We start from the raw sequence: 27,420 nt of genomic DNA, 5'->3' as shown, positions 1-27,420 counted from the left end.
GCTGGAGACCAAGGAAACGGTTTCAACTGATGGACAGGGAATGGGAAAAAGTCTCCCAGAAAAGGCACCAGCAGGCAAAGCTCAGGGGTGGGCTGGGGTCTGACCTGGGTGGGCAGGGGCAGGAGCAGCCTGGCCTCAAGGTGCTCCTGGGTCCCAGACCAGGCCAGTGGGTTGGGGCTTCCTGCCCCCTCCCCTCACCGGGGTGGGTGCGGATGGGGTGAGTGTTGCTGGGGTGTTGAGGGGTGGGTGGCAGCTCTGTGGGAGGACAGGTTGTCCCAAAGATGGGTGCTTGCTCCCCCAGGAGTGGAGGCGAGAACCGGGCAAGTTAAATTTTGTGATTCCATGTTTATTAGGAAAAACCTGCATGATTAAGAATCAAAATCACACCGTGAAATTCATTAAAGCACAGATTCCAAATCACCACAAGGTATTCTGATTTTGGTGGGGCGGAGCGCCCAGGAGGACACATATCTTGTTAGAGATGGTGATGCCCATCTGCTCCCCTGTGGTGAGGGGGGATGACCGTCTGTCCAGTGGCTCGGACCGGGAGGGACCTGGAGGCGGGCCTGCACATGGAGCGGGCTCGGGGCCCCTCCTCTTTTCTCCGGAATGGGTAGGCGAAGCTGCCAGTCCAGAGTGGGGGCCTGAGCACCCCTATTCTGCTGCTGGACGGTGCCCCCCCAGTGAAGAGCTCTGGGCAGTGGTGGGCCTGTCCCTCCCATTGGAAGCTGTGGCCTCAGGAGCTGCTCCGCCAGCTCCTGCCAGGGTCAGCATCTCTGGGGCGTGAGGGAGCCAGGCCCGCTCCGGGGTCCTGGGATGGGCTCTTGGGCCACGATCGGGCCTCGACTGTGGGCCTCATTTGTTCGGCTGGGCTGGGCCTGCCCTGCCCTGCCTGCCGCCTCCCAGGGTCCCCCCCCCGGGTCCTGGATCTGAGACTGGGGGAGGGTCCTCACAGACCCTGTCCAGGCTGTCCCCCGTCTTCCCGCAGGAAGCCCCCGGGGCCGGCATACAGCTCTGCCGCCTCCTGCCGTACACGGGACAGGCCGAGCACCTGGCCTGACCCCGGCCTTGTCCTGAGTGTCACGCCAGCGATGTGGCCCCCCCCCCCCAAACCCAGCCAAAGTCTAGTACCCGCCGGCTGAGAAGGGGTGGTCTTGGTGAGCCCCCCAGCCCAGGCCAGGGCACCGCGTGGCCCACCGGGTGTCTGGGGCCTGGTGGAGTGGGACCGCGCCTCTGAGAGGTGGCCGAGGCCTGGTGGAGCCGTGCCGGATGGGGGGTGGGGTGGGCCTCCCCCTCCCCCGTGCCTCCCCTCTCAGGCCTGGGCCCTGCGCCCCCATCACGAGCCCTCGTCGGGCCCCCCGTGGGGCACGGTCAGCTGTTCGTAGGTGGGCAGCGCGTTGCTGGGCAGGAAGAGCTCGGGGTTGATGGAGCCGCCGCTCGGGGGCTGGACTGCCTGGGCCCCGGCCGTGCTGGGGGGCCGGCCCCCAGGGGGGCCTCCGTGGTGCAGCGCGAGCAGCTGATGCAGCATGTCTGTGATGACCGCCAGCCTCTGGTCCAGCTGAGTCACCTGCGGGGACAGGAGCAGAGGTGAGCCGGGTGTCTGTGGGCGTCTATGGCCCCTGTGCTTGTCGGTGCGTGTGCACACACGTGCCCGGAGGGGTCCCGCTCAGCAGCCCTCGCCTGAGACCCGGGGGCCGAGCGGCTATCTCTGCAGAAGGGCTCCCAGTCACAGGGCGGGGCTCCTCCTCCACCCACTCCCCTGTGCCCCCCAACAGGGCTTGTGCCCCAAGTTGCCCCGTTGTCCCAGCCCCATCCCCGACTCACGAGAGGACTCACTAGTCCCTGGAAAACCCAGACCCTGTCTGTGCCAATGCCTAGGAGTCAGCCAGGCCCATGTGCCCACCACGCTTCTACCAAAGCCTTTCCTGCATTGAACACGGGGTTGCCAAGCCCATGAGGTGGGGTTGCCCCATGAAACTGGAGGGGAGCTGGAGGCAGGCTGGACCCAGGGTTGCAGGTCCTTAGCAGGGATGGCTGGATGGACAGGAGGGGACGGGGCTGAAGTGAGCCTGGTGGGAAGAGGAGGCCAGGGCCCTCCAAGCAGGGGCAGGGGACAGGACACGACCCCGAGGGAGCCGGGCCTTGGGGGGAGGCACAGCTGTCCCAGAGCCTGCAGCACCCTTGGGAGCGGTTCCCCCGGGGTCTCTGTCAGAAAACAATACCCACTTTGGGGATCTGGAACCCTGGGGAGCCTCGGAATGGCAGAGCAGGTAGAGGAGGCAGCCGGATGGTCAGGGATAAGGGCCAGGCCCCAGGAACACCGAGCTGCCCCGTGGGAGAGCACGTCGGGGGTGAGAACCTGCGGCGGCTCAGCCCAGGCTCAGCGCGGGGCCGAGCACAGGCGGGCAGAGCTGGCCAGGGCCGGGTGTCCACCCGGACACACGCGGGATTCGAGATGTGTGCAATGTGTGCCGTCGCGGCCAGACTCCCGGGCACCCCTCTGGGCCCACTGCCCGCCACAGTCTCCCCGCCACAGGGCCGCACGGAGCTGGGTGCTGGCCGAGCGTGTTGGCCCCAGGAAGACGGTAGGGTGAAGAGGCCATGGATCCTGTGTAGCCCGGTCCCAGGGGGCCCGGGTCAGGTTTTCCGGGGCTGGGGGCAGGCCACAGCCTCCCTCCCGTGGGGGACACTGAGTCAGGGGAACGAGGGGGGCTGGCTGGGCAGGGATGAGAGGAGGGCTCTCTCCTGAGGCCCCAGGAGAAGGGTCTCATTTGGGGTCTCTGGTTGGGACCTCTGCAGCCCCCACCCCAGGTTCCATGTAGGGAAGACCTGGGTGGGGTGGAAGGGTGCTCCATGAGGACTAAAGCAGACACTCCTGGGAGGAGGCCCATGCGGGGGGTCCAAGCTGGGCTTAGAAGAAGCAAGTGCTCCTGGGAGAGGGGCCAGAGGGACCTATGGCAGAGACGCGCCCACCATCACCTCCAAACCCTGCCCCTCTCACTGGCCCAAGACCGCTGGGCCCCGCTGCTGGCAGGACTGGCCCCCCAGTCCCAAAGCTGCCCTAGGAGATCCATCAGGTTGCCTGGTTGCCTGGTAGCCTTGAACGAGCCTTGCACGCCGGCTGGTCCAGGCAAGACTTCATGTTGCTTCACTGTGCAGGCCCCAGCTTGGGTATTGATTGGTTTGGCCTCAATTAAAGCCCCAAATACATGACAGAAGAAAATCTGTGGCTTCATAAATTTTCACTTTACGGTGCTTGAACATTTGTTGAAGTCCCCAGAAAGGCAAGTGGGTCTGGAAGCCTCCATGGGGGTGTTCTCGGGAAAAGAGGAAATGGAAGGAGGGATGGGATTCAGGAAGGGGTGGGGTCCTGGGCCTGGTTGGAGAAGGGGCCCATCCCAGGGGGCTGACAGCGCAGGTGAGCTCGCCCTTGAGGCCTCCCGGGCCCTTCTGATGCTGCCCTTGGCCCTTGGGTGCCAAGCCCACCTCGGACCCTTGGGCTGCTGCTCACGGCAGGGGGAGCTTCGAGGGGCTCACCTGGCGCCTTGGTCCCACTAGGCAGACTGCTGGGGACTGGGGAGAGCTGGGATCCGGGCCAGAATCCCAGAGCCTGCCCAAACCCTGGGCCTCCCTCCTTCTCCTACAGGAGAGGAGCAGGTCTGGGGAGGACCGTGAAATGTCACGGCCGGTGTGATGGAAGAGACAGTGGGGAAGTGGCGAAGCCGGCCGACCCACCCAGACCCTGCCAGACCCTCCCGGCCATTGCCCTGTCCCCCTGGTCCTCCAGCTGCCCTCTGGGTGCCCCTGCAGGGTCCTCCTGCCTGTCCGGCCCCCAGCCCTCTGGACACAGATCCTCTCCTTCACTCATCGGGTCCAGCTTCAGGCTGTGGTGACCAGCGGGTGGGCCGGGTCCACCGCCCCGAGCCAGGCCCCCTCCTGGGGCTCCGTGGATGAGCCTGCACCACCCAGGCCTGCCTGCTGCCCGCCACTGGCCCCTGAGCCCACACTGCCCTGCCCAGTGGCTGGTGCCCCAGCCCCGCGGTGTGGGGTGAGCCTGGCCAGGCTGGTCCAGGCAGCCACATCAGGTCCCGCCCTAAGCCCTGCCTGAAGGGTCTCCTGCCTGGGCCCCAGTTTCTCAGCCGAGAAGCGGGGAATCCTGCTCCCCACTGGTGGGTTTTATTGAGGACGGAGCAGGACAGGTATGTAGGAGCCTGTGCATGCGGGCTCGGTGAGCCCGCTTTGCTTCTCCGGGGCTAAGCGCGTCCCAGAGAGATGGTCCCTGGTCACCTCCCCCCTCTCCACCCCTGACTCTGAGCAGAGAGCCTGTATCTCACTTGATATTTGATGGCCACTCTGCAAGCACATCAGAAAAGACCTTGATGCTGGGAAAGATGGAGGGCAGGAGGAGCAGGGGGCAGCAGAGGATGAGACGGTTGGATGGCATCACCGACTCCATGGACAGGAGTTTGAGCCAACTTCAGGAGACGGCAAGGGACAGGGAAGCCCAGCGGACTGCAGTCAACAGGGTCGCAAAGCGTCGGACACGACTGAGCAACTGAACAGCAACTGTGAGAACGTCAGCCGGCTGGAGGGAGTGACCTGAGCCGGGCCCCAGCTGCGGAGGTCGCCGATCCAGGCAGGTGCCCAGGGCAGGCGCCGCCACCTTCGGGGGGAAGGCAGAGCCCACTCCGGGCATGGGGCAGCGTGCCCCAGGAACCACGGGGGCACATCAGTTTGGGGGATCTTGAATCTCGTCACTATTTGCAATTTGATAGTGACTAAAAGGGCAAGGCCAACAAAAGCGCCCTTGTTCCCTGCCTCAACTCACCAAATTAATAACCATAAGACGACTCGCGGCCCTCGGAGGAGAAAAAAAGCAATTAGAATAACAGCCAGTTCGAGAGCCCTGGGCGGCTGATGATCAAACCCAAGGCGACGGGATCCCTGTTTGATGTGGTTATGAATTTGTTTTCAAAAGAAAATCTTGAAAAAGAGTCTTTCAAGGGAAATTTTTGCAGAACCTGCTCGGCCTTGATCCCAGCTTTGGACCCGCCAGCGGTCCCGGCCAAAGATGGGCGGGAGACGGGGCCGCGACTGCCTGCGGCTCATGGGGAGGAGCCCCTGGTCCTGGGGGCAGCTTGGGGGGCCCCAGGGTCCCTGCGGGGACATCTGAAGGCGGGGTGGCGCTCCTCTTGGGACAGCCTGGGACCCTCTGCGGGGTCACGGGGCAGAAGTTCTCTGGGCGCTTCCCTTGTCTGCACCCTCTCCTGGACTGACGGTCACTGATCAGTTCTCAGGGGGCGATGCTCAACATGCTTAACACCAGGCATTGAGCTGGATGCGCCCAGCTGGGCCACAGGGAGCCGGGGGCTCCAGGTAGGTGATGAGACGCGGGGGAGCCCGGAGCCCCGCCAGCCCTGCCCAAGTGCAGGGACGGGCCTGGGGCCACGGCCGTGATGCTCAGGCCCACTCCATCCTCCTGCGGGCCTCCCAACATGGCTCTAACCCCCCACTCCCCACCCACTTCACAGACTGCAGGGAGGGTGGGAGCGAAGAACCGGGGGCAGGGGCACAGAGGGGCTGCCGCCGGCCTGGCTTCCTTCCCCCTTGCTCCCTGGCTGCAGGCCTGCACTGCCCAGCCCTGCCCAGGTCAGAAGCTCCTGCTCCCAGCTGCCCCTGAGCCTACAGGCTGAGGCCCCGAGGCCTTGAGCTCCTGGGCGTGGATGGAGGGACCGGGTAGGGCCCACCCCCACCCCACAGCTGGGGCAGGTCTGGAGGCCCATGGCAGGGGTGCTGAGCCCAAGTGAGGGACTGTCCAGCCAGGAAGGGAGCCCCAGGCTGGATGGCTCAGAGCAGAAAGCCACATGCTCTGTGCGGGACCCCAGTCACACCCCAAGGTCCCCTGGGTGGGCAGCTCCCCGCTGCTGCCCCTCGCAAGCATACAGTTTGTGAGAAGCCCCCAGCACGGGGCAGGACACGGGGTGTGTCGAGTGCTGCTTGGCGGACAAGGGCCCCGTGCCTGCCCCCATTAAAGAGCCTGGCCGAAACCTCGGACGTCAGGTCCCACTAGACACGGGAAGGACTCACTCCGAGAGGGCGACCCTGCCCCTCTGGGCCTAGCAGCTGCGGAGCGGCTTTCAGGCGGTGGTCCCAGGCCACCCCCGCCCGGGCCTTCTGGGTTCTCTGTCCCCATAGAATGCCCTTTCTCCCCCACCCTGACCCTGGCCCTCACCCTGCAGACTGGTGAGGGAGGGGAGTGGGTGTCCCGCTGACCTACAACCTTTGCCCCCGGGCCCTTTGGTCATGCAGGTAATGCTGAGCACCCACGTGGAGGGCAGGGGGTATCGCTGAGATAGCACCAAGGGGAGGGCGCTGGCTGCGTTCCTGGTGTCCTCCGGCCCTTCCTCACTGACCAGGACGGGAGGAGGCCACCCTGCTGTGACCACTGTGGTCTGCTGTCCTCTGAGCCTGGGGGCACAGGCTCAGGCCAGGGACACACCCGAGACCCGCACGCTCGGCCCTGCGGGGCCTCAGGCCTGAACCCAGACCACGAAACCACGGCTTCCCTGCACGTCTGCTGAGGCCTCTGCCTCTCAGCACCCACACTGTTACTTCCATGCTCATCTCAGAAAAAGGCTCCCAATCTCAGCATCAGGCTCCACATTCTATCCATCATCAGAACCTGCCCACCCCTCCATGGCTCCCAGCTCAGGCCAGAGCGCCAATTTTACATGTTAGGACTATTCCAGTAGCCTGCCAGCCGGCCTTCCCCTGCAAAGTGCTTCTACATGGTGGTTTTTTTGAAACCAAACCAGCTCACATCACATACCCTCCTGAGCTCCCATCTCACTCCCAGGAGAAGCCTGAGTCCCTCGTGTGGCCCCAGACCTGCCTCCCTTTGCTTTCTGGCCTCCCCGTCCCCACTTCTTTGGAGTTCCCTGGTGGCTCACTGATAAAGAATCTGCCTGCAAGGTGGGAGACACTGGAGACGTGGGTTTGATCCCTGGGTTGGGAAGATCCCTTGGAGAAGGGCATGGCAACCCACTCCAGTATTCCTGCCTGGAAAATCCCATGGACAGAGGAGCCTGGCGGGCTACAGTCCATGGGATTGCAAAGAGTTGGATACAGCTGAGCGACTTAGCATGCCCTCACGCATGCACGCACCCTTCTTCCCTCCTCGTTGACTCCAGGCAACTTTATTGGTCCTTAAACATGGTGGCACATGCCTGCCCCAGGCCTGGCCTTTTCTCCTGCTGCCCCCCCGCCTGCATCAGCCAGCCCCCACCCTCAGATCTCAGCAGAAGCACTGACCTGAGGCCCTCTCCCTCCCCTTGCCCCCACCCCCACTGGCCCATACTTCCTCCAAGGCCCTTGGCATGGGGTGACGTCTGCCCGTCCTCATCTGGGCCTCCCATTAGAATTAGGCCCGGAGTCCCGCTCCTGTTGGTATGGGCTGGCACCCAGGGGCCCCGTTCACACGTGTGGAACAAACATGCTGGGAGCTCCCCGGCCCAGCGCCTGGACCCCAGCGCCCTCAGGAGCCCTCCTGCCAAGGTGGGAGGGGGAGGTGGTGCAGGGTACCCGCCTGCCTGGGCCCAGCTGTTCCCGGGGGTCCCTGCCCAGTGGCAGCTGGCTCCAGAGCACGCACGGGGCCTGTGGGTCCTGCCCCTGGCGCTGGGCCTCCCTGCCTCCTCGGGACTTGGGAACACCCCTCCCCCATGGCGAGAGCGCGGGAATAACGCCCATAAATCACCCTTTCGTTAGAGCCCATGGGGCTGGCTGGTCTCACAGAGCCGGGTATGAGTGGAAATAGATCACAGCGCTTCATAACGTTGTAATTTATGGCAGGAGACGGTGTAATTGTGTTTATGACTTTGTTTTAGTGCTTTAGCTCTTGGAGAAAAGTCAGCCGTGTTTCTAGCTGCTGAGGTTTTACTGCCAGTCCGCAGGGCGGCCGGCCGGCCGAGCTCTTGGTCCTGCGGCCCAAGGTGCACCCAGCCGGCCATGGAGATGGCCTTGGGGCCTGGCCCGTGGCAGCCGGCCGGGCCAGGATGTGTGCCCTGTGGCCTGCGGGAGGCCCCGGACGCATTTTGGGTGTGTGGGCCACACAGCAGTGGGGCAGGGTCCTCGGGAGGGCCTGGGCGGTGGGCAGGCTCCTGGGCTCATATTCTGCCTCTGCCTCTTGCTGGTGGGATGACCTTGACCTCGCCGACCTGAACTCAGTTTCCCCATCTGTAAAATGGGCATGTTGGCTGAGTCTCCCTCAGGAGGATGTTGTAAGGATTAAATGAATGAATGCAAGAAACCACTAGAAAGGGGGTTTGGCATCCAGCAAATGCGGATTAAGTCTCCTGTTGACCATTATTGTAACTATTGTTAGCAATTGGCACGTGTGTAGCGTGGCCTGAGGGCTGGTCGGCAAGTGTGTGCATAGATGTGTGTGCACAGATGTATGTGAACAGATGTGTGTGCACAGATGAGTGTGCACACAAGTGCTCCAACTTTATAAGGAGACTGAATGTGCAAGAATGCCTGGGCCGTCTTCTCATAGTTCCTTTGCACAAGTCCACCAGATCATACCCTGAGCTGCTCAAGGGTGCGCGTGTGTCTGTCTGGACCTTGGGGCCCCTGGGCCTTGGCACGTGCCACGGCAGTGATGCTGCTGGGAGGGGGCCGCTCAGAGGGCAAGCTCTGCCGCTCGGCATGGGGACTCTTCCGGGGGCCGATCGAACTCTCCTAACTGGGAGACAGGCCTCTGGGTCCTGTGGTCACCAACACCCCAGCCGTTCTCCGGTTCCCCAGGGTCTTCTGTCCAGGTGGAGTCCAGGTGGGGGTGAGCCTTGGCCAGAAGAGGTGGGCGATGGGGCAGCCATTGTGCCCTGACCCCCGGGACAGGTGCCTTGGTCTGGCCTCACGAATCAGCCAGGGTGGGCGTTTCAGAGGCTGCAGACCGAGGACTGTGTCCTAGCCGCTGTCCTGCAAACCTCTCACTCGTCTGGCTATGGGGCGGCAGGTGGTCTGAGCCATCATCTGAGCCAGTCACACCTCAGCTGGGTCCTTGGCACAGCATGGCCAAGGGCCTGGTCACCCCCAGACCCCTCTCAGGGCCTGCGGGTCCCTGGCTGGCCCTTGCAGACCACCCCTTAGGAGGACAGGCTGCTTCCCTCTGAGAGATGGCTGTGATGGGAGGAAGACCCTTCTACCTGCCCCACAGACACACGCTCGCCTGGGAGCAGCCCCACAGGTGCCTGGGGCCTGCTAGGGACCCCCAGCAGTGACTTGGTCCAGGTTGACCGTTGAGCGGGTTGGGCCTCGGGATCTCTCATAAGCCACGCCCACCTGCCCTGTGCCCATCTGCCAGGACAACCTCACCTGCCCTCCACACCCGGCCCAAGGACCCCGCCTGCCCGCACCCGTCTGCACAGACACCCTCAGCACTACACCCCAGCTCTGTGCTCTCCCTGAGGCCGCTCCATCTCCATTGGCGAGCAGGTCTCACAGCATCTTGGCCCAGCAGGTCCCAAAAGGAACTCTGACTTGCCCTGGGCCTGCCCCCGTCTCAGAAAGGGTGCCGACACCCACACAGAGAAGCACTGGATCTGCCTGGCGCTCACCCACGCCCGGCCTGTTCTCTAGGGCATGCGCTCTGAATCCAGGCCCCTGGGCAGCCCCTGCCCAGCCCAGTGGCATCCCCGGCTGGCGCTGTTGCGATCACCTCCACTGGACTTGTCCACCCGCCTCCTGTTCGCTCCAGGCAGCAGCCAGGCTGAGCTGCCTCCCTTCAAAGGATTGCCAGTGTACCCAGAGTGAAATCCAATCTTCTCCCGAAGCCTCTGGGCTCTGCGGCCCCCCACAGCCCTCCCTGACCATCCCCACTCTATCTCTCAGATCCTGAGCACAGCCCCCTTGATCATGCCCCAGGATTTTTGCACTCTGCCTGAAAAACCATTCTCCACCACAAAATATAACCTCAGCTCAGAAGTTAGGAGTGGGCTTCCCTTCCATCGCTGAAACCTCCTGTGGCGGCTAGGCCTTGGACGGTCACGTCCCGAGAGGGTCTCCCAGAACCTGGGACATAGTATGGATTAAGTGTTGTTGTTGTTCAGTCACTAAGTTGGTTCCGACTCTCTGCGACCCCACGGACTGCAGCATGCCAGGCTTCCCCGTCCTTCACCGTCTCCCGGAGATTGCTCAAACTCATGTCCATTGAGTCAGTGATGCCATCCAACCATCTCATCTTCTGTCACTCCCTTCTCTTCCTGCCTTCAATCTTTCCCAGCATCAGGGTCTTTTCCAATGAGTTGGCTCTTTGCATCAGGTGGCCAAAGGATTGGATCTTCAGCTTCAGCATCAATCCTTCCAGTGAATATTCAGGGTTGATTTCCTTTAGGATTGACTGGTTTGATCTCCTTGCAGTCCAAGGGACTCTCAAGAGTCTTCTCCACACCACAGTTCAAAGGCATAAATTCATATGGGATAGACTTGGTGCTTCACAAATATTTGCTGGATGAATAAAGAGCCCTCTGCTGCCTCCTGGGGCCCCAGGACTGGGGTGGTGGGTGCAGGTCCTCCAAGCCTACAGCCTGTTCCCTCCCCTGGGTGGTGCTGGCCAGGCCTTTCACTGTCATTGACTCGTAAGGGCTCTTCGTATACTGAGAAAGCTTGTCCTTTGACACGGACATCGTGACTGTTTGCCCCCAGTGTGCTACTGGTCTCATGAATCGGTTTATGGCAATTATAATTATTATTTTTGGTCTGGCCATACAGAAGCTTTATTTAGTTTTTCACTTTTTATGTAGTCAGAGTTATTTATCTTTTCCTTTGTGGCTTCTAGATTTTCTGCATGCTTGGAGTAGCCTTCCCCATTCCGACCTCGAAACAATTTTTTTTTTTTGTAGAATTTTTTAGATTTGTATTTTACTATTAAATCGTTGAATGGTGTGGGGCTCACTTGAGCTTCGAGACCTGTTTTCAGTGATTGCCTATCGATCCTCCCTGAAGACTAGGCTTCCCCAAAGGACGGAACATTCTTTTTATAGATGCTTTGCAGTCTATAGTGAACCATCTCAAACATGGCAGCCTTACAACGTGTTTTGCTAGCGGGGGCAGAGCTGTCCTTTCTGGAGGTGAGGACGCTGGTGGCGCTGTCCAGGGGGTCCAGTGGCGGCGGTGGTCAGGGGGGCATGGGCCAGCTCACCTGGACAACCTCAGTGACCTTGCCCTTGGCCCCACAGATCTTGCTCCTCTGTTCAGAACTCTGCGAGACCCACCTCGGACTCTGAACAGAGAAGGAAGTCCTGGCTGGGGGTCCAGGTGGTCAGCCCTTCCCGGGGCTCCAGCATGAGACCTCCCCTCTGCCCTGCCCCTGTCCCTGCCCCCACTGCTGGGCTGTCTCCCTGGATTCTCATGTGGCTTAGGCCATCACCCCATCCACATTTCTGTTCACATCTTCCCTCCCCACGAGGCTGCCGTGGGCCCTGAGCTAAATGCTGCGACCTGCCCACGGGCCTCTGCCCACTTTCTTTCCCTCGGATGCTCACTGACGTCATTGGTTTATTGATTCGATGTTCTGTCTCTCCCTGCCCCCTCCCCACACTGAGGCCGGAAGCCCCGTGGGGGTCTCTGCGTGTGCCGTGTTCACCAACGTGCCCTGTCCACGCTGCTGGACACTGAGCCACGCCCTCCCTCCCCCCGCAGCTCCATGGGGCCACGTTTGTGCCCAGAGTCCACAACCAGCGCCTGACTGTGCACCCCTGAGGCTGCCCTGCGTGGACCCTGGGGGGGAGGTGCCTGCTGCAGCTTGCAGAGTTGGGGGCCCCACGTGGGGGGCACACAGCTTCCTGGGCTGCGCAGAAGCCTCTTGGCTTGCCCCCACTCCACTGCTGGAAGGGGGCCTGGGTCATGCGGAGCAGGATACACAGAAGCCAGGAAGCTGCCCACCGCCACGTGGTGGGTGGGCCAGGCGGGGGGTGGTGACTGGCCCTGGATGTGTGTGGCTGGGTCTCCCAGTGGGCTGGCCAGCCCCTAGCTGGGGCCTCAGGGGGGTCCTGCGGGCGGAAGCCAAGCGGGGGCCGCCCACCCTGCCCACATCGGGCAGCCCCAGGCTGGCTGGCTGAGCCGCCCTGCTCGGGGCTGGGCGAGTGGGAATGTAGGGCAGGCTGGAAAAAGGCGCTGGAAGCCGAGAGGCCGTGTTTGTGTTGGCGGCGGGCAGAGGCCCCACCTGCATTTGATTCTCCCCCGCCTCCCCCTTCCACACTGCCCCTCTGACGAGCCTCGAAGTCCCGGAAGCCGGGGACGCCGGGCAGAACACTTTGTACCAGGAGCCAGCGCACAGCCGGCCCCGCCAAATACCAGGCCTGGGCAGGCTGGCGGGCAGGTGGGCAGGGGCTGCCCAGTGGCTCCGTCGTCGCAGTTCCCCTCGTCCTGGGCCCCCAGTGCCAGGGTGTGGGCAGCTTAGGACCACTGGGCCCACCAGGCCGCCCAGCAGTGCCCCTGAGGTCTGCTTGCCCTCCGTGAGCTCACGTCCCGCAGGCCTCCCTCTGTCCTCACACCCCGTCCGTCCCGGGTGGGACCCCTGCCAGCCGCCCAACGGCTCTCAGACAAAGACCAAGCCCCATCTTGGCCAGAGGGTCCCCGCAGTCCGGGCCTGGTGTCTCAGCCTGGCCATGGCCCCTTCCTGCCCTGCCCTGGCTCCATCAGTTCCTTGGATGTGCTGTACCCCCCTCTCTGCCCCCGGGCCTTTGCACTAGCTGGTCCACTTGCTAGAACATTCCACCCCTCTCCTGAGCCCGCAGACAGTCCCATTCCTCAGTCCCCAAGGCGAGGGTCTCCTCCATAGAAGGCGCCCCTGCTCCGTCTGCTGGCCATCACCTCCCTGGCCGACCCCTCCCGGCCACTCTAGTCTGCCGGGGTGCTGGTGTTGTCCTCAGCTTCCTAAACGTCCACCTCCCTGACAGCGAGGGCCCTGCCAGGCTGTCCACCCCCAACGACAGGCTGGGGGACTTTGGGCCTTGGTCCCCTCCCTGCAGCTCAGAGTGGAGATTGATGTGTCCGTGGTTGGGATATCCTGGGGGGTGGGGTCCAGCTCCCCTGGACAGCTCCTCAGGCCTGCGGGGGGTCTCAGGGAAGAAGGAGGCCCCGTGGGCCCCCAGGCCCCCAGCATCTCCCGGCTGCCTCTGACCGCTGTCCCCGCACACGCCGCCTGGCGTGGCTTTTCCTCGCCGCTTTGCGGCCACCCTCAGCTGTCCCCACGCAGCCCTGAACCACATCCTCTCTTCAGACACTCGCATGGCTTCCCACTGTTCTCTGACCGCCCAGGCCCCAGAGCCTCTTCCCCGGGCAGCTGGGGGTGGTTGACCCCCAGCCTGCTGGCCTCCAGGACAGCGCATATGTGCCCCTGCCCTCGCCTCCCCCCCAGCAATATGCTCTGCCCAGCTGGACGTCTTGCAGTTAAATCAGCCCCCTTACAAGAGTTTGCAAGATGTAACTAGGTACAAGGACAGTTCAAAAACATAGTCCCTTAAAAGTAAATGTTTCAACAAAACATCCCCCTTTGGCCCTCCTGGCCCGTCTGACTGTGGTGCCCCCCTCGCCAGGGGATCGCCTTAGTGATCTGCTGTTTATCCTTCCGGCCATTTTACACCAGGAGCGCGCTTGCCCGCCGTGCAGTATCCGTCCCCGTGGACTTAGCACCAACGGTAACCTGAGAAGCTGGGCCCTCTGCGCGCTCCCTTTCACTAGCACAGGCTGGGGGCCCGCCACGTGGAGACACGTCCGCTGAGCCTGCTCCTTGGGCCGAGGTGCACGGGCCTCTCCGCGGGGCTCTGGGAATCCCACCGTGGCCGAGCCTGTGGACGGGGAGGCTCATGCTCCCCTGAGAGCGCCAGGCGGGGGGGGCCCCCCTCTCTAGGATTGGTCCTGGCGAGGCTGCCCTGCAGGGGCGCTTCCGCACGGCTCCCCGACAGGCTGCCCCGAGCCATGCACCCCTTCTCCATCCCACTCTGCTCCCTGATTTGGGCGAGAGGAGCCCCTGCCCCGGCCCGCCCTCCGGGCGCACCCAGGCACTTCAGCCCTCTTCCCTCTCCCCGGAGGGAGACGTGAAAATGGGGGCTCCCCATGGCCACAGAGGCAAGGCCAGGATCACTGCAGTGGCCCCGACACGGTCACGATCTGGCTGGGTCCTCCTGGCTGCCCCAGGCCCGTGGGCCCCCTGTCCGGGCCCCAAGTTGCCACAGGCTCTTTGCCCCTGCTGCCCCTGAGGGAGGCTCTTTTCCCCACGAGCTTCAAGCTGCCTCTGTCCTCTGAGTGCCCCCTCAGGGCTGCCCGCCCACCCTTTCCGAGGGACGCCCCTGCCCTGGCACCCCTGTGATGACGCTCAGCTCCTGGACGGCGGGGCTCCTGCTGGGCAGCGCTCTCACGGTGGGCCCGGCTCCCGGCGCACCACGGTGCTCAGCAGAGGCCTGCAGGACGGTGCATGACCCCCAGCGGAGCCCCCACGGCCCAGATCAGCCCCGGGCAGGGCGACCAGCAGAGGGGCGCGGGGCTTGGCCGGTGTGCGTGCGTCCTGGTGTGTGTGAGCACGTGCGTGTGTGTGTGTGTGTGCACATGGGCAGAATCCCACTAGTGCCGTGCTGGGCCCTACACTGGGGAGTGGGGGAGGCCCGGGAGCTGGCTCATGGGGCGGGATCCAGGGTGGTGTCCAGGGCTGGGGGGCATACAGGGGGACCACCTCCAGCCCAGGGTGCCATGCCTGGGCGCCCTCCAGGTGCCAGGGGTTCCAGGCTCCCTGCCCTTCCTGACTCCGCTGGCCAGGGCCGGGGCCGTGGAGGCAGCTGTTGGAGACGGGGGCAGCACCAGGGGCCCAGGCCCAGGACAGCCCCGCCCAACTTCCGGCTCCTGCTTCTAGGCCTGGACTCCCTGAGACAGCTCCTCCGAGGCTGGACCTGATCTGGGGGCTGGGCAGCGGGCTCTGGGCCAGAGGTGCGGATCCTGGGGTCTGGAAGAGTCTGGTGGGAAAGGCTAGAGGGGATGAGTGCCTTCCAGGGGAAGTGGCCGGGTTTTTACCCATCCAGGGCCGGGCCATGCCACTTGCCTGGCGCTGAGGGCCTGGCTGGGGGCTCAGCTGGGCCTCCCCACCTCGTGGGCATGACAACATTCTTCTAAACCTGTTCTCTCCCCGTTCGGGGGGCCTACAGCCTGTGAGCCAGAAGCCCCCGGGCCCCATCCTCCCGCACGCAGCATGGGCTCCCTCCCTGCCTCTGCTCGGCTTCCCGTGCTCTCGGTGGGGGCAGCCCCTGAAGACGCAGACGTAAGACAGGCTCCAGGGCCCCGTCCCTTCCTCTCTGCCCCGCTCCCTCCTCTATGCTTTTCCTCGTGGCCGTCTGAGTGCCAGCCCCCCGCCCCAGCCTGCGTTCAGCTCACCTCTCGCTGACGAGTCCCTCGCATCTCTGGGTCGTGACCCACCCACGTGGCCCCGGGGTCTCTGCGCAGCGCCCAGTGTGCCCAGTGTGGGGGCCCGTGTGGCTGAGGGCGTGCTGCTGCACCTGTGCCCCCCACCCTGAGACCCCCTATCCAGGAAGTGGGTGAGGAGGTGGGGAGCAGGCCAGGCCAGGCCCCGGGAGCTCCAGCCCTGCCTGCTCTGCTCCCAGCCCTCTCCCCGCCCCGCCCCGGCCCCTGGCCCACCTTCCCTCCTGCTGCCCCTGTGCGGTTCAGGGTGCCCCCCTCCTGCCAGGTCCCCGGCCACACGCAAACGTGGGACCTGGCCTCCCTGGCCTCACCCTGAGCCTTTGTTTCTGCCTCTGCAGGGCGAGGATGTGGAGCGACACACCCCGCGCGATGGAGGCTCACACCTGCCCCTGCCCCGTCCATCTCCAAAGCCCCGGGACCCCCGCAGGCCCCCCGCGGCTCCTCCCCTGGGAACTAGGCTGGTGAGAGGGCCGCCCTCACTGTCCCCGTGTCCGCACGCGAGCGCCCACCTCCGTCCAGCTGCCACACCTTCGGGGTGGCCGGCCCCGGTCCCTAGGTGTGTGGCCCAGTGGCCAGGGCGCTGGAGGGGCAGGGCAGGCTGACCTCGGGGTGGGTCAGAGGCCGGAGGGCCGCTGAGTAGTGGGGGCTCCCAGGAAGGCCCACAATGCTCGGAAGGTGAGTGGAAGTTCGGGGAGGCCTCCACCCCGGAACGAGGCCCTGGGCTGGCCCTCGGCCCACCTGGCCTGGGCTGACCTGAGGCTGATGAGAGATTCAGGCCATCCTGCGATCCCCGCCCACCCTTCCTGCTCCTGGGGCAGAGAGGAAGAGCTCCCTGGGACACGGTCTGGGTGGGGGGGACCCATGCTGAGCAGACTGGGCATGGTCGGAGGCCTCTGGGATGACCTGGCTCGGCCCGCGGGTGCCCCATTAGTGCCTGGGTCTGGGGGCCTTGGAGACCATCCTGGGTACCCCTGGGGTCACAGCTCCGGGAGGCCCGCCCCGGCAGGAGGCCCGGTCCCCCTGTCAACCCGGGTTAAAGGTGGGCAGGCGGTGCCCACCCATGAGCCTCCCCTTCCCTGCTGTCCTGGCCCACGCCACCCACCCCAGGCCCCTGGCCACCCGGGGGGCTCCTCTGTGGGGACCAGCTGGCCCCCGGCCTGCGGACACGTCTGGCTTCCTGGTCACCCCTGCGCCAGCTCGTCCCAACCTTCTGACCGGCTCCACCTCCCCCTCGTCCTCTCCCCCATTTTGGAGTTTTCGCAGCATCAGCAGAAACCCGCCCGAAGAGCTCCCATGAGTCTCCATCTTTCATCCCCAGTTCCTGACCCAGAGGTAACCCCTCAACCCTCTCCGCTGCCTCTTGGCTTCACCTTGGTATTTCTGAACCACATGCTTATACGGCTGTTCCTTGCTTATAAAGTTTCAGACATTATCTAGTGACCACTTAATCCAGAGAGATCCAGGTTTCATTTTCACAGCTCCTGCCCCCTGCCATTCCCCCATCCTCTCAATACAGTTTTACTGCAATTCTAGGCTAAATAAGTATTTACTGCTTGCATTTGCCATAAACATTATGCAACTTTATATCACTATGTAACGGGTATTTTCAGCCAAGTCATGTGGTCTTCTAGGATGATAACCTTTTGTTTTCTCTCGGGTAAAACATTTTTTATGATTTGCTTAGTTTTCAACGCATCTCTCACTGGTTCATTCTTGACCTCTCTGCCAGAGTTGTAAAGCTTCTATTCATTCTGCTAAGAATACCAGCAATCTACCAGCCTTACTCTTTTTTCTTCTGGAAGTTTCTTCCTAGGGCCCTAGAAGGATTACTTACTCTCTACGCCTGCTAAATGGTTGTAATGCTAGACTTTCTTTCCCCCATCTTGTTGCGAACATCCTTGGCCTCTTTTTTTGCGGGGTGTGTGTGTGTGTATGTGTGTGTGTGTTGGAGTCCCCTGGTTCTTGAATGCTGTGCTTCTCCCATCTTGGTTTTCCCTTCCTTTTGCTGGAGCATATCCTCGAATAGCTTTCTGAGAAAAGGTATGTGGCAGGCAAAGCTTCTGGCTATGCATGTCTGAAACTTTCATTTACTCTCAGATCTGAGCATTTGAGTGGCTAGAGAATCCCAGATTGAAAATTAACTCTTTTGGGTACTTCAGACAGTGGGGTAGACAGAGAGAAGGCCCCTACCTCCTGCTGCGGTGCTGTACGTGCTTCAGCCCTGCGTACTCTGGCTCAGCTGGGACCCCACGGGTGGTAGATTTATTGTTGTTCAGTTGCTAAGCTGTGTTCAACTCTTTGCAACCCCATGGACTGCAGCACTCCAGGCCTCCCTGTTCCTCACCATCTCTCAGAGTTTGCCCAAGTTCATGTCCCTTGAATTGATGATGCCGTCCAACCGTCTCATCCTCTGCCACCCTCGTCTCCTTTGCCTTCAGTCTTTCCCAGCATGGGTGGCAGAATTCTCTCTCGATTCGGCTGCCACCAATTTCATCATCTGAGCAACATCTGGGACCAAGCCTCTTGCCCTGACTCTTGTCCATTATCTTGCTAGCTGCTCTCTCTGCCTCTCCACACCCAACCCTCAAACCTCTCCACTCCACACACAGCTCAGAAACATGTAAATCAGAGCATGCCACCTCTGGGCTTAGAGCTGAAAACCCACCTCCAGCTTCTGATTGAGTGAAAGTAAATGCAAACTCCTTCTGGGGGCTGTCAGGCCCCAGTCTGGCCCCCACCAGCACCCCACTGCCAGCTCATACCACTAACCCAAGTCCCACTTGCCCGGGAGCTGTTGTTCCCCAGTATTGCAGGCTCTGTCACCCCAGCCCACAGCAGCACAGAGTAAAGGTTTGCCAAATGGCTCAGTGAACGAGTGAGTGAGTCCCTCTCAGCACGAACCAGAACCGAGGAGCTGCCTGAGGCCCGGGGGTGGGGCTCAGACCCCAGTCAGCAGCAGCACCTGTGTCAGGAGGCTGGTGGGGCAGCCCTTCCCCTGCTCCTGGACTTCTGTCCGGCTCACACCCGGCTCTTGGTTGCTTTCTGCTTTCACGCCACCTCCTTGAGACCCCCCCGCCCAGCTCCCCCACTGCTCACTTGCTGCCAACCCGCTTCCCTGCCCCCGGTCCTGCGGCCCCGTAACTCGGCGCCCCACCCCTCGGCTTGCTGACTCCTGGGCCATCTCTCCCTGGCCCGAGCTTCCTGAGGAAGGGGTCTGCACGGCCTCCCCAGCACGTGGGGCCACTTCTGGCCTCCAGTCAGAGCTTGAGTCACTGAGTCAACAGATCCGGGTGGAGGCTGGGCTGGGGCCCGACTCCAGAGATGCTCTGGGAGCCCCACTTCCCGGTTCCCTCTCTGCTCTGCCCGGGCCCCCAACCCCCGCCCCGGAGGAGGAGGCGAGGCGGGCTGGGCAAGCCCCCGCCCCACGTGCCCCAGAGCCCCTTCCCCAACAGCTGCAGGGCTGTGGTGGGGTGGGGGGGCCTGCGGGAGGCGGCAGCAGGCTTGGGGGCAGGGCGCAGAGCCGGGCCTGGCGAGCCCTCCACCGCCGCTGTCCTCCGAGTTTCCGTGACTGTCTGTGCGTAACCGCACGGCGGTTTCCATCAGCGCTGCCAAGTGGCGGCTGCTGGGCCTGGCCTGGGTTCTGATCCCCGACAAGCCTGCTCTCTGTCAGGCAGCCCCGGGGAGCTGGGGAGCAGGGTTGCGGGGGGAGGTGTTGCAAAGGGTTAAGCTGTCCTCCACCACCCTGTCTCATTTCTCAAAGGCCAGGCCCTTTTTCCTTCCAAGTCACAGCTGACATGAAAAACAATAGCACTCCCTCGGAGAGGCTCTGCTGCGGGCTGGACGGCCCCCCGCCCCCCAATAATTACTCAAGACATTGGCATGAGCCAGGCCTGGTTAGGTAACAGGCTGCTTGCTCCGGAGACTTATAACTCACAGGCAGCTACACATGATCTCTGCAGACAACAAAATCGTTTCCAGGATGGTGGGGAGGGCGAGGCCTCGGGGAGAGGGTCCAGGGCGGGGGGGTGTGCTGGAGGGGCTGGGAGCAGGCCAGGTGGGGGTGGGTGCGAGGGAGGGCCTCCCGGGGGCCCCAGGGGTGCAGCCTGGGGGCTGGGGAGCTGGAGAAGCGATTGTGGGGAGTAGCTCCCGCCCCCTCCCTACTCCGACTGCCACCCATGCCCCAGTCCCCGGAGGGCGAGCCTCCCCGGTCCGGTCTGTTCCCGAGCAAGGCATGGCAGACACTCATTCATACTGCAGTGTGAATGACTAACTGTTGGGCATACCTCCTCCCTCCTTGTGGAAGATAACTAATTGTCTGTTTACTGTCCATGGCCCCACTGAACATGACTCCCTCAAGGGCAGGTCCACATACTTTCCCCCCGTGTTCCCAGCGCCTAGTACATAGCAGACATTCAGAAAATATTTGTTGAAGACGACACCTAACCCAAAGAAGGGAGCATCGTTAGTGTAACCGCGGGCACACAGGGCGGGGCCCCCGGCAGCCTGTGCCAGAGAGATGCTGGCAAGAGGAGGACTCGGACAGCCCCGCTCCCCTCCCCCGCCCAGGCCCCTGAAAGCTCCCGCAGGAAACGCCCATTTCCCTGGAAGGACGCTGAGCCGAGGCGGGTGGAGGACTCAGCGTGTGGGCCGCCCCTGTCGGCCTGGGTGTGCTCCCGGCAGGGCGTCGACGCCCAGGCAGCCCGCTCCGGCCCGGCCTCGGCCCCGGCTTGGGAAGCGGCGCCCCCACCGCCTTCTCCGGGTTCCACTTGCTCTGTGACCGTCTCTGGGCACACGGCTGTCCCCCTGCAGGTCTGAGCTCGGCCTCAGGCCCCAGGCTGAGGTCAAGCACACCACTCCTCCTGCCCCGTCCCTGCGCACGGACTGAGGTGTGGACGGCAGAGCCGGAAGGCAGCGCTCCGGCCAGGCCCCCCGCTGGGTAAAGCCAACTTCTATCAACCAACACCCACCGGCCCCGCCCCTGAGGCCCCCCTCCTCCTCCTCCCAGGCCACCAGGATTTATGGGGCACCTACTGTGCTCCGGCACAGGGGCCTGGTGACCCAGGCGGCGGGATCCGGATGCCCGGCCAGGTCAGCACAGGGGTGGTGGGCTCAGAGAGGACACGGCGGTAGTGTGGACTCAGGCCCGGTGAGGAACTCCATGGCCCTGCGTGGCCGCGCCCAGTGGGACGTCCCGGGCCGGGTTCCCATCCTCTTGAAGGCACAGAACACCCCTCCCTGCAGTCACCACGCCGCAGCTTCTGGGATGCCCCGGGTTCCTCTGCAGAACTCTCTTCGGGGTGACCTCACCCTTCAGATGCCACCTCCCGGCAGCCCTCTCAGCCTCGCCAATACCTCCTCGGAGCCTCACACCCCAGCTGCAAGCAAGTCCCCCCACAGACACGTCTCAGACACATGTCACCTCCGCCTACGCTGTGCTCCCTGCTGGGAACCACCTCCCTGAGCCCCTCACCACTGTGAGGCCAAACCCGAGCCTGGGGGGATCTCCTCTGAGGACATCCCACTCCCACCCCCATATCCAGCCTGTCCCCAGGCCTGAGAACTTCACCCCCCGGCACAACTCCTGTGTCATCTTTCTTTCCCCCAATGACTCTCTCCCCCGCCTTTCCCCCAGGGCTTTGGCCACGGCCCCTTACCAGTCTCCCCATGTCCTCTGGCTGCCCTGTGATCATCTCATGTGCCAGCCAGAGGGCTCCTCTCATGAGAAGTCCTTATTACGAGTGTGCACGCGCGTGTGAGACTGACTGGGTGGGTAATGCTAGTGGAGCCCAAACAATGCACTCGCTGTATATTTTCAGTTCTGTCCAGTCACTCAGTCGTGTACGTACGACTCTTTGCAACCCCATGGACTGCAGCATGCCAGGCTTCCCTGTCCATCACCATCTCCCGGAGCTTGCTCAAACTCATGTCCATAGAGTCGGTGATGCCATCCAACCATCCAACTTTATAGCTTATAATGAAAATGAACCACTCAAGGACTTCCCTTGAAGTGGTGGTCCAGTGGCTAAGACCCTGCGCTCTCTCTGCCGGACACCGAGGTTCGATCCCTGGCCAGGGAATTAGAGCCCATATGCCACAACTAAGAGTTCCCATGCTGTGACTAAAGACCCCACATCCCTCAACAAAGATCAAAGACCCCGAATGCCACCACTAAGACCCGGCAGAGCCAAATAAATAAATGAATATTAAACAAAAGGTAAAGAATGTTCAGATCTGTTTGTACACCTGTCCCATCCATGGGGCAGCTAATTTTAAGGCTTCCTTTTGGCAATTCCCTTATCAGCTTTGAGGAACACATATTATCACTGTCATATTACTTTGTGGAATATTATTGCCATGTTATTTCTTGATTTACCCACTTTAGCCATCTTCTATATAGTTCCTTCTCTGGAGGGTGAGAACTGAATCCTCTCAACGCACCGGTCATGTGTCCCCTCCTTCTCATTTCCCAGGCTGCCTCACCATTATTGTGACTCAGTCCAAATGCATCTGTGCCTACTGTTCAGTTCCCTTAGAGCCACAGTGCTAGCCCTGTTTCCTAGCGTCACCTTCCTTGGGGTGACTGTCGGCAGCTTCAGAAGCCCTTGGTACAAGGTTTGATTTCAAACCCACCCTGCTTCCCTCTTTTTTCTCTATCCTCATTTGCTTCCACACTTTGCTGGAGCACCTTCTCCATAACTTTCTAGGAAAAGGTACAGAAAGTAAACTTCACAATCTCCTGTGTGTTTTCAGACATGCTCTCATGGACTCCTCGCTCTCGATAGATACTTCAGCTGGGTATAGAACTGTACATTCCTTTGGAAGGCTGGAGGCATCTTTGTAAGTCTTCTCCACTGAAAACCAACCTGTTCTGAAGCCCTTGATGGGGCAGGTCACCTTGTTACTTCTTTGGGAAGATTCTGGAGGACGGGAGGACACGGTGGCAGCCCTTATGGTCCAGGTTCTTGGTGGGCTCCCCCTTCCATCACTGCTTCCTCTCCTCAGCCGTCTCTCACCTCCCTTTCTGGAACATCCAGGCGTTGGATGTTGAATCTCCTTGGACTGAGTCTTCATGCTTCTTGGCCGTTCCTCCTATTTTCCATCTCTCTGTCTTTATTCCACTTTCTGGGAGATTTACTTCAATCTTTTACTGTTTTTTTTTTTTTTTTTTAAATTCAGCAGCATATTTTACATTTTCAAGAGCTCTTTCTGGTTCTCTAATTGTTTCCGTTTCCCAGCATCCTGTTCTGGCTTAATGATTACATTATCCTCTTGAATTTCAGAGTGATCTTACAGATACAACACTTCTCACACAGCCCCATCGCCTAATGTCCTTCGGGGTGCCCCACTGCCCTCACCCTGAGTGCCCCCTCCTTGGTCTGGACCTGCCTATCTTTCCACCCACCCTCACCCCACCTCTGTGGTCAGCCCTCTACATCCTCGCAGATGCAGAAGGCAGGCCTGTTCCTCACTGCCTTGGGGTCTTTGCATGTGTGGCCCCTTGTCTGGAAGGCTCTCTCCATCCCTCTGTTTAGGCGAGCTATTCCTCACTCATGCTTCCTCAGATGCCTTCAGTAACTTCCTGGGCAGCATCACAACCCCTGTTCCACGTCCCTTTAGCTCTGCTTATAGCACTCAGCATGATCTTTTCTCTTTTCCTGGCTTTACTGATATAATTGACATGCTGCTGTTCCGTCGCTCAGTCGTGTCTGAGTCTTTGCAACCCCATGGACTGCAGCACGCCAGGCTTCCCTTTCCTCACTATCTCTTGGAGCTTGCTCTAACTCGTGTTCACTGAGTTGGGAACGCCATCCATCCGTCTCATCCTCTCTCGCCCCCTTCTCCTCTGTGCAGTGTAAGTCCCCGCCCCTGCCTCCTACAGCGTAACCTGCTGCCGTATCCCAGGGCTCAGCGCTGGTGTCAGTCCCATCACCGCTCTGACAAGTTGCCGCAAACATAGGGTGCATGCGTTTATTCTCTTATGGCTTTGGAGGTCGGGAGCCTTACTGGGTGAAAGTCAGGGTGTCATGAGGCCTGCGTTCCCTGCGGAGGCTCCAGGAGGGAATGTCTCCTGGCCTTTGGCCGCTTCTAGAGGTGCCTGCATCCTTGGCTCGTGGCCCATGCGTCTACTTCCAAAGCAGCACGTGGCATCTTCTCTCCTCTCTGACCTCTGCTTCCGTCGTCCCGGCCCTTCCTCTGACTCTGACCCTCTGCTCTCCCTCTCATAAGGACCCTTGCCACGACACTGGGCCCACCTGGATAATCCAGCATGATTCCCCACCTCAAGAGCCTTCACTTTGCTGCATCCTCAAAGTCCCCTTGCTACGTGAGGTCACAGGTTCACAGGCGCGGGCACCCGGACAGGGGCATCTTCGGGGGCTGCTGTATGACCCATGTGCTTCTGTGCTTGCAGAGCGGGGACACTGTTCCGGAGCTGGACGACTGGTCTCCTGTCGGGGGGCCCTTACAGGGACAGACACCTCAAGGACCAGGCAGGTAAGGAGAAGGTGTCACTGGCAAAAAGATTAAGGAGAACAAGTGGGTGGTGCCTCTGAGCAGCCCCAAGGACTTCCAGGGGGACCACACCAGGACCCCGTCGAAGCTCCAGGAGCCACCGTGAAAAGTCTAGAACCACAATGAGGGCGGAGGACACTGAGGTGCCTGGGGCTAGACGGGCTCTTCCCCAGGCCCTCCTCTTCGCCATCCCCTGGCCTCCTCTGCTCTGGCTCAGGCCTGGTGCACGCCCGTCCCACCGGAACCCACCTGGCCAGCCCCCAGGCGCCCGGCTCCCACAGCCAGGGCCACAACTCACATCACACGGCAGCCTCGCCTGAAACCTGGCCAGAGCTGCCCCCAGGCTGGCTTGAAGACCCAAGGGGCGGGGTCCTCACCCGGCCCCCTTGCCTCACCCGGCCAGGCCCTCGGGCCCCTTTCTGTCCTCACACCCCACACTGCTGCCCTGCCCGAGCCGCGCCCTCCGCCCCTGGTACCACTCAGCTGGGAGGTGGAGGAGGCCCTGGCTCCAGTGCTCCCCCAACCTGCAGGGCCTCATCCCCGAGACAAGGGTCATCAGATGCTCAAGGGGTCTGACCCCAGCCCCGTGGGGCCAGGACACTCAACGCAGGTGAGCTCACAGCCAGGGAGGCGGCCTCCAGGTGAGCTCACAGCCGAGGAGGCAGCCTCGGGGGCTCTGCAGAGATGCGTGGTCGTTGGAGAAATACAAAGGGACGTCTGCAGGAGGAATGGGCCTCAGGGCCGACTGCTGTCACGGCAAGAAGAAGCCTCTGGGATGGGACGAGGAGCGGGACGGCCAGCGGTGGGGAGCGGGGCGTGGAGGCCAAGTCAGGGGGTGCCCTCGTCAGAAAGAGGGAAGAGAGGGACGTGGGGAAGGCCAGGGGATCCGGAGTCGGGAGACCTCAGGACTGATGGAGAGGCAAGCTTCAGGAGGGAGGAAGGGGAGTGGGGTGGGCAGAGGCCACTGCTCACTCCAGGGAAGGAGACGTGTCTGACTCGAAGGGCCCAGAGCTCAGACAGAAAAAATCAAGCAAGACCGGGAAACCAAGAAATCCACGATGCCATTGGCAATTATGCATCCTTCTCTCAGAAGCTGACATGTCACAGCGGAAAAACGGAACAAACAAAATAAGGATGTAGAGGAGGTGACCGACTCAACTAACAGAAGGGCCCTGCTGCCTCCACGCACTCAGGGAAAGCTCACAAAAATGACCTTACTAGGCCCTAAAGGAAAGGTCGGTAAGGCTGAAAAAGTCTATACCTTAACATGAAATCGGAAATTAGTAACCAAAAGAGAGCAACAAAAATGATACATCTGGAAGTTAAAATATATGTTTCTAAATAATTCTTTGGTTAAAGAGAAAATGAAATAAAATGGAAGTTAAACTCATTTAGAATAGATTCGCAGGGGAGGTATAGTACAACGAAATGTGTGGGATGCTGCCAAAAGGATATTCAGAAGAATATTTACAGCAGTTTTTAAAAATCAGGAACTTTGAAAATAAATGGGCTAAGCTTTCAAGTCGAGAGACTAGAAAAAGAACATCAAAGTAAATACAAGGAAAGGATAAGAAAGGATAAAGGAGGATATTAATAAACAAAATTTTTTTGAAAATAAAAAATAAAATTAATTAATAAAACCAACCGCTGGTTTTTGAAGAGTCACTAGTAGATAAACTTTGAGCAAGTGAAGTAAGAAAGCATTAGGAATGAAAGGGAGTAATAACTACACGCAGAGTGAACCGAGTAATTATGTTATTATGGTGCATTATTTTATGTTCCTAAAACTACAAATTCAACATGATGAATAATTTTCAAGAAGAAAATTATCCAAAGTGTCTCTGTTGTTGTCCAGTCACCAAGTCGTGTCTGCAACCCCATGGACGGCAGCACGCCACACTTTCCTGTGCTTCACCATCTCCTGGAGTTTGCTCAAATGCATGTCCGTCGAGTTGGTGATGCCATCCAGCCATCTCACCCTCGGTCATCCTCTTCTCCTTTTGCCTCCAACCCTTCCCAGCATCAGGGTCTTTTCCAAAGAGTCGGCTCTTTGCATCAGGCGGCCAAAGTGTTGGAGCTTCAGCAACGTCGGTCCTTCTGATGAATAGTCAGGCTAGACTGGTGTCAATTCCTTGCAGTGCAAGTGATTCTCGAGAGTCTTCTCCAGCACCACGATTTGAAAGCATCAGTTCTTTGGTGCTCTGCCTTCTTTATGGTCCAACTCTCACATCTGTACACGGCTACTGGAAAAACCATAGCTCTGACTATACGGACCTCTGTTGGCAAAGTGAACCTCATGCTTAATACGCTGTCTAGGTTTGTCATAGCTTCCCTTCATGGATACAGCCTTGTTGTGGTGAAAGGGCTTGTATATGTTAGTGAAGCTATGAGCCACGCCTTGCAGGGCCATCAAGGACAGACTGGTAATAGTGGAGGTTTCGGAGAAAACACGGGCCACTGGGGGAGGGAATGGCAAACCACTGCAGCCTTCTTGCCACAAGAACCCCATGAACAGTATAACCAGACTAAGTGACTTATACAATAGAAAGTCCTGATACACAAAAACCATCGGGGAAATGGAAACGATAGTCGCCTCCCCTCCTCAAGGTTCTAAGCCCAGTGTTTTGGCTTGTTTTTACAATGTTTTCAAGAAGCGGATAACAGCCATCCCACACAAAGGGTTCCAGTCACAGGCAAAGATGGAACACTGCCCGACTTACAAAATAAAACCAGGCACCAAAACTGGATAAGGAAATACAAGAAGATTCTAGGCCAGAGGTCTTCCCTGGGGCTCTAGTCACAAAGATTCTGTGCTGCCAGTGCAGGGGGCCCAGGTTCGATCCCTTGTCAGGGAACTAGACCCCACGTGCCGCAACAAAGATCGAAGGCCCTGAGTGCCGTAAGAAGACCCGGCACGTCCAAATAAGTAAATAAATATTACAAAAAACCCTCCATGTTTCTTCCACCAGCGGGAAGTGACCTTGGGACGGAAGGGTTGGCAGGGATGGACAGACCAGCGCCCAGAGTGTGCGCAGAGGGATGCGAGGCAGCCAGAGAGCTCAGGTTGGCGGGCGCCGGGGAGCCCCAGGATCCGGAGGTCCAGGGGTGCGGGTGTCCCAGAGCTGAACCAACTCATGGATGTAGACTGGCCTTCGCACGAGCCCTTGGGCTGTTCAGGGGACAGAGACCCAGGGTTCAGGCAAGAGAAGGCCAGGCTGCGTCACTGGGAGCCCTGCCCAATGCCTTCACTACGCACTGTGTCCCGAGCCTGTGCTGGCCCAGCGTGACCCGTGCTCCGGCTTCCCTGAGCACCCCACCTTCCCTAGCAGCAGCCCCGTGGGGCCATCTGGCCGGCTCTCAGGATAGACGGCAGAGTCAGGCTAGAGCCCTGAGGTCAGGCTCTGTGGCCTCTCCGGGAAAGCCTCACTCCTACCCCTGGCTTTA

General features: G+C 60.7%; 1 protein-coding gene across 3 annotated transcripts in view; it reads right to left on the bottom strand.

Moving 5' to 3' along the window:
* Positions 1-330: 330 nt before the first annotated feature.
* KCNQ1 (potassium voltage-gated channel subfamily Q member 1) overlaps positions 331-27,420 on the bottom strand; it is a 365,808-nt gene continuing 338,718 nt past the window's right edge. For 2 of the 3 annotated variants that reach the window (XM_043923794.1, XM_043923785.1), the window contains one exon: positions 331-1,567. In XM_043923794.1, the coding sequence (XP_043779729.1) occupies positions 1,125-1,567 (443 nt within the window). In that variant the 3' untranslated portion in view covers positions 331-1,124. The remainder of the gene's footprint in view (positions 1,568-27,420) is intronic. The other variant, XM_043923798.1, reaches the window with a different exon arrangement.

Source organism: Cervus elaphus, chromosome 2 (assembly GCF_910594005.1).
Source record: "Cervus elaphus chromosome 2, mCerEla1.1, whole genome shotgun sequence".
NCBI classification, from domain to species: domain Eukaryota; kingdom Metazoa; phylum Chordata; class Mammalia; order Artiodactyla; family Cervidae; genus Cervus; species Cervus elaphus.
The sequence above is the reverse complement of the archived record's forward strand: the minus strand, read 5'-3'. Positions and strand labels throughout refer to the sequence as shown.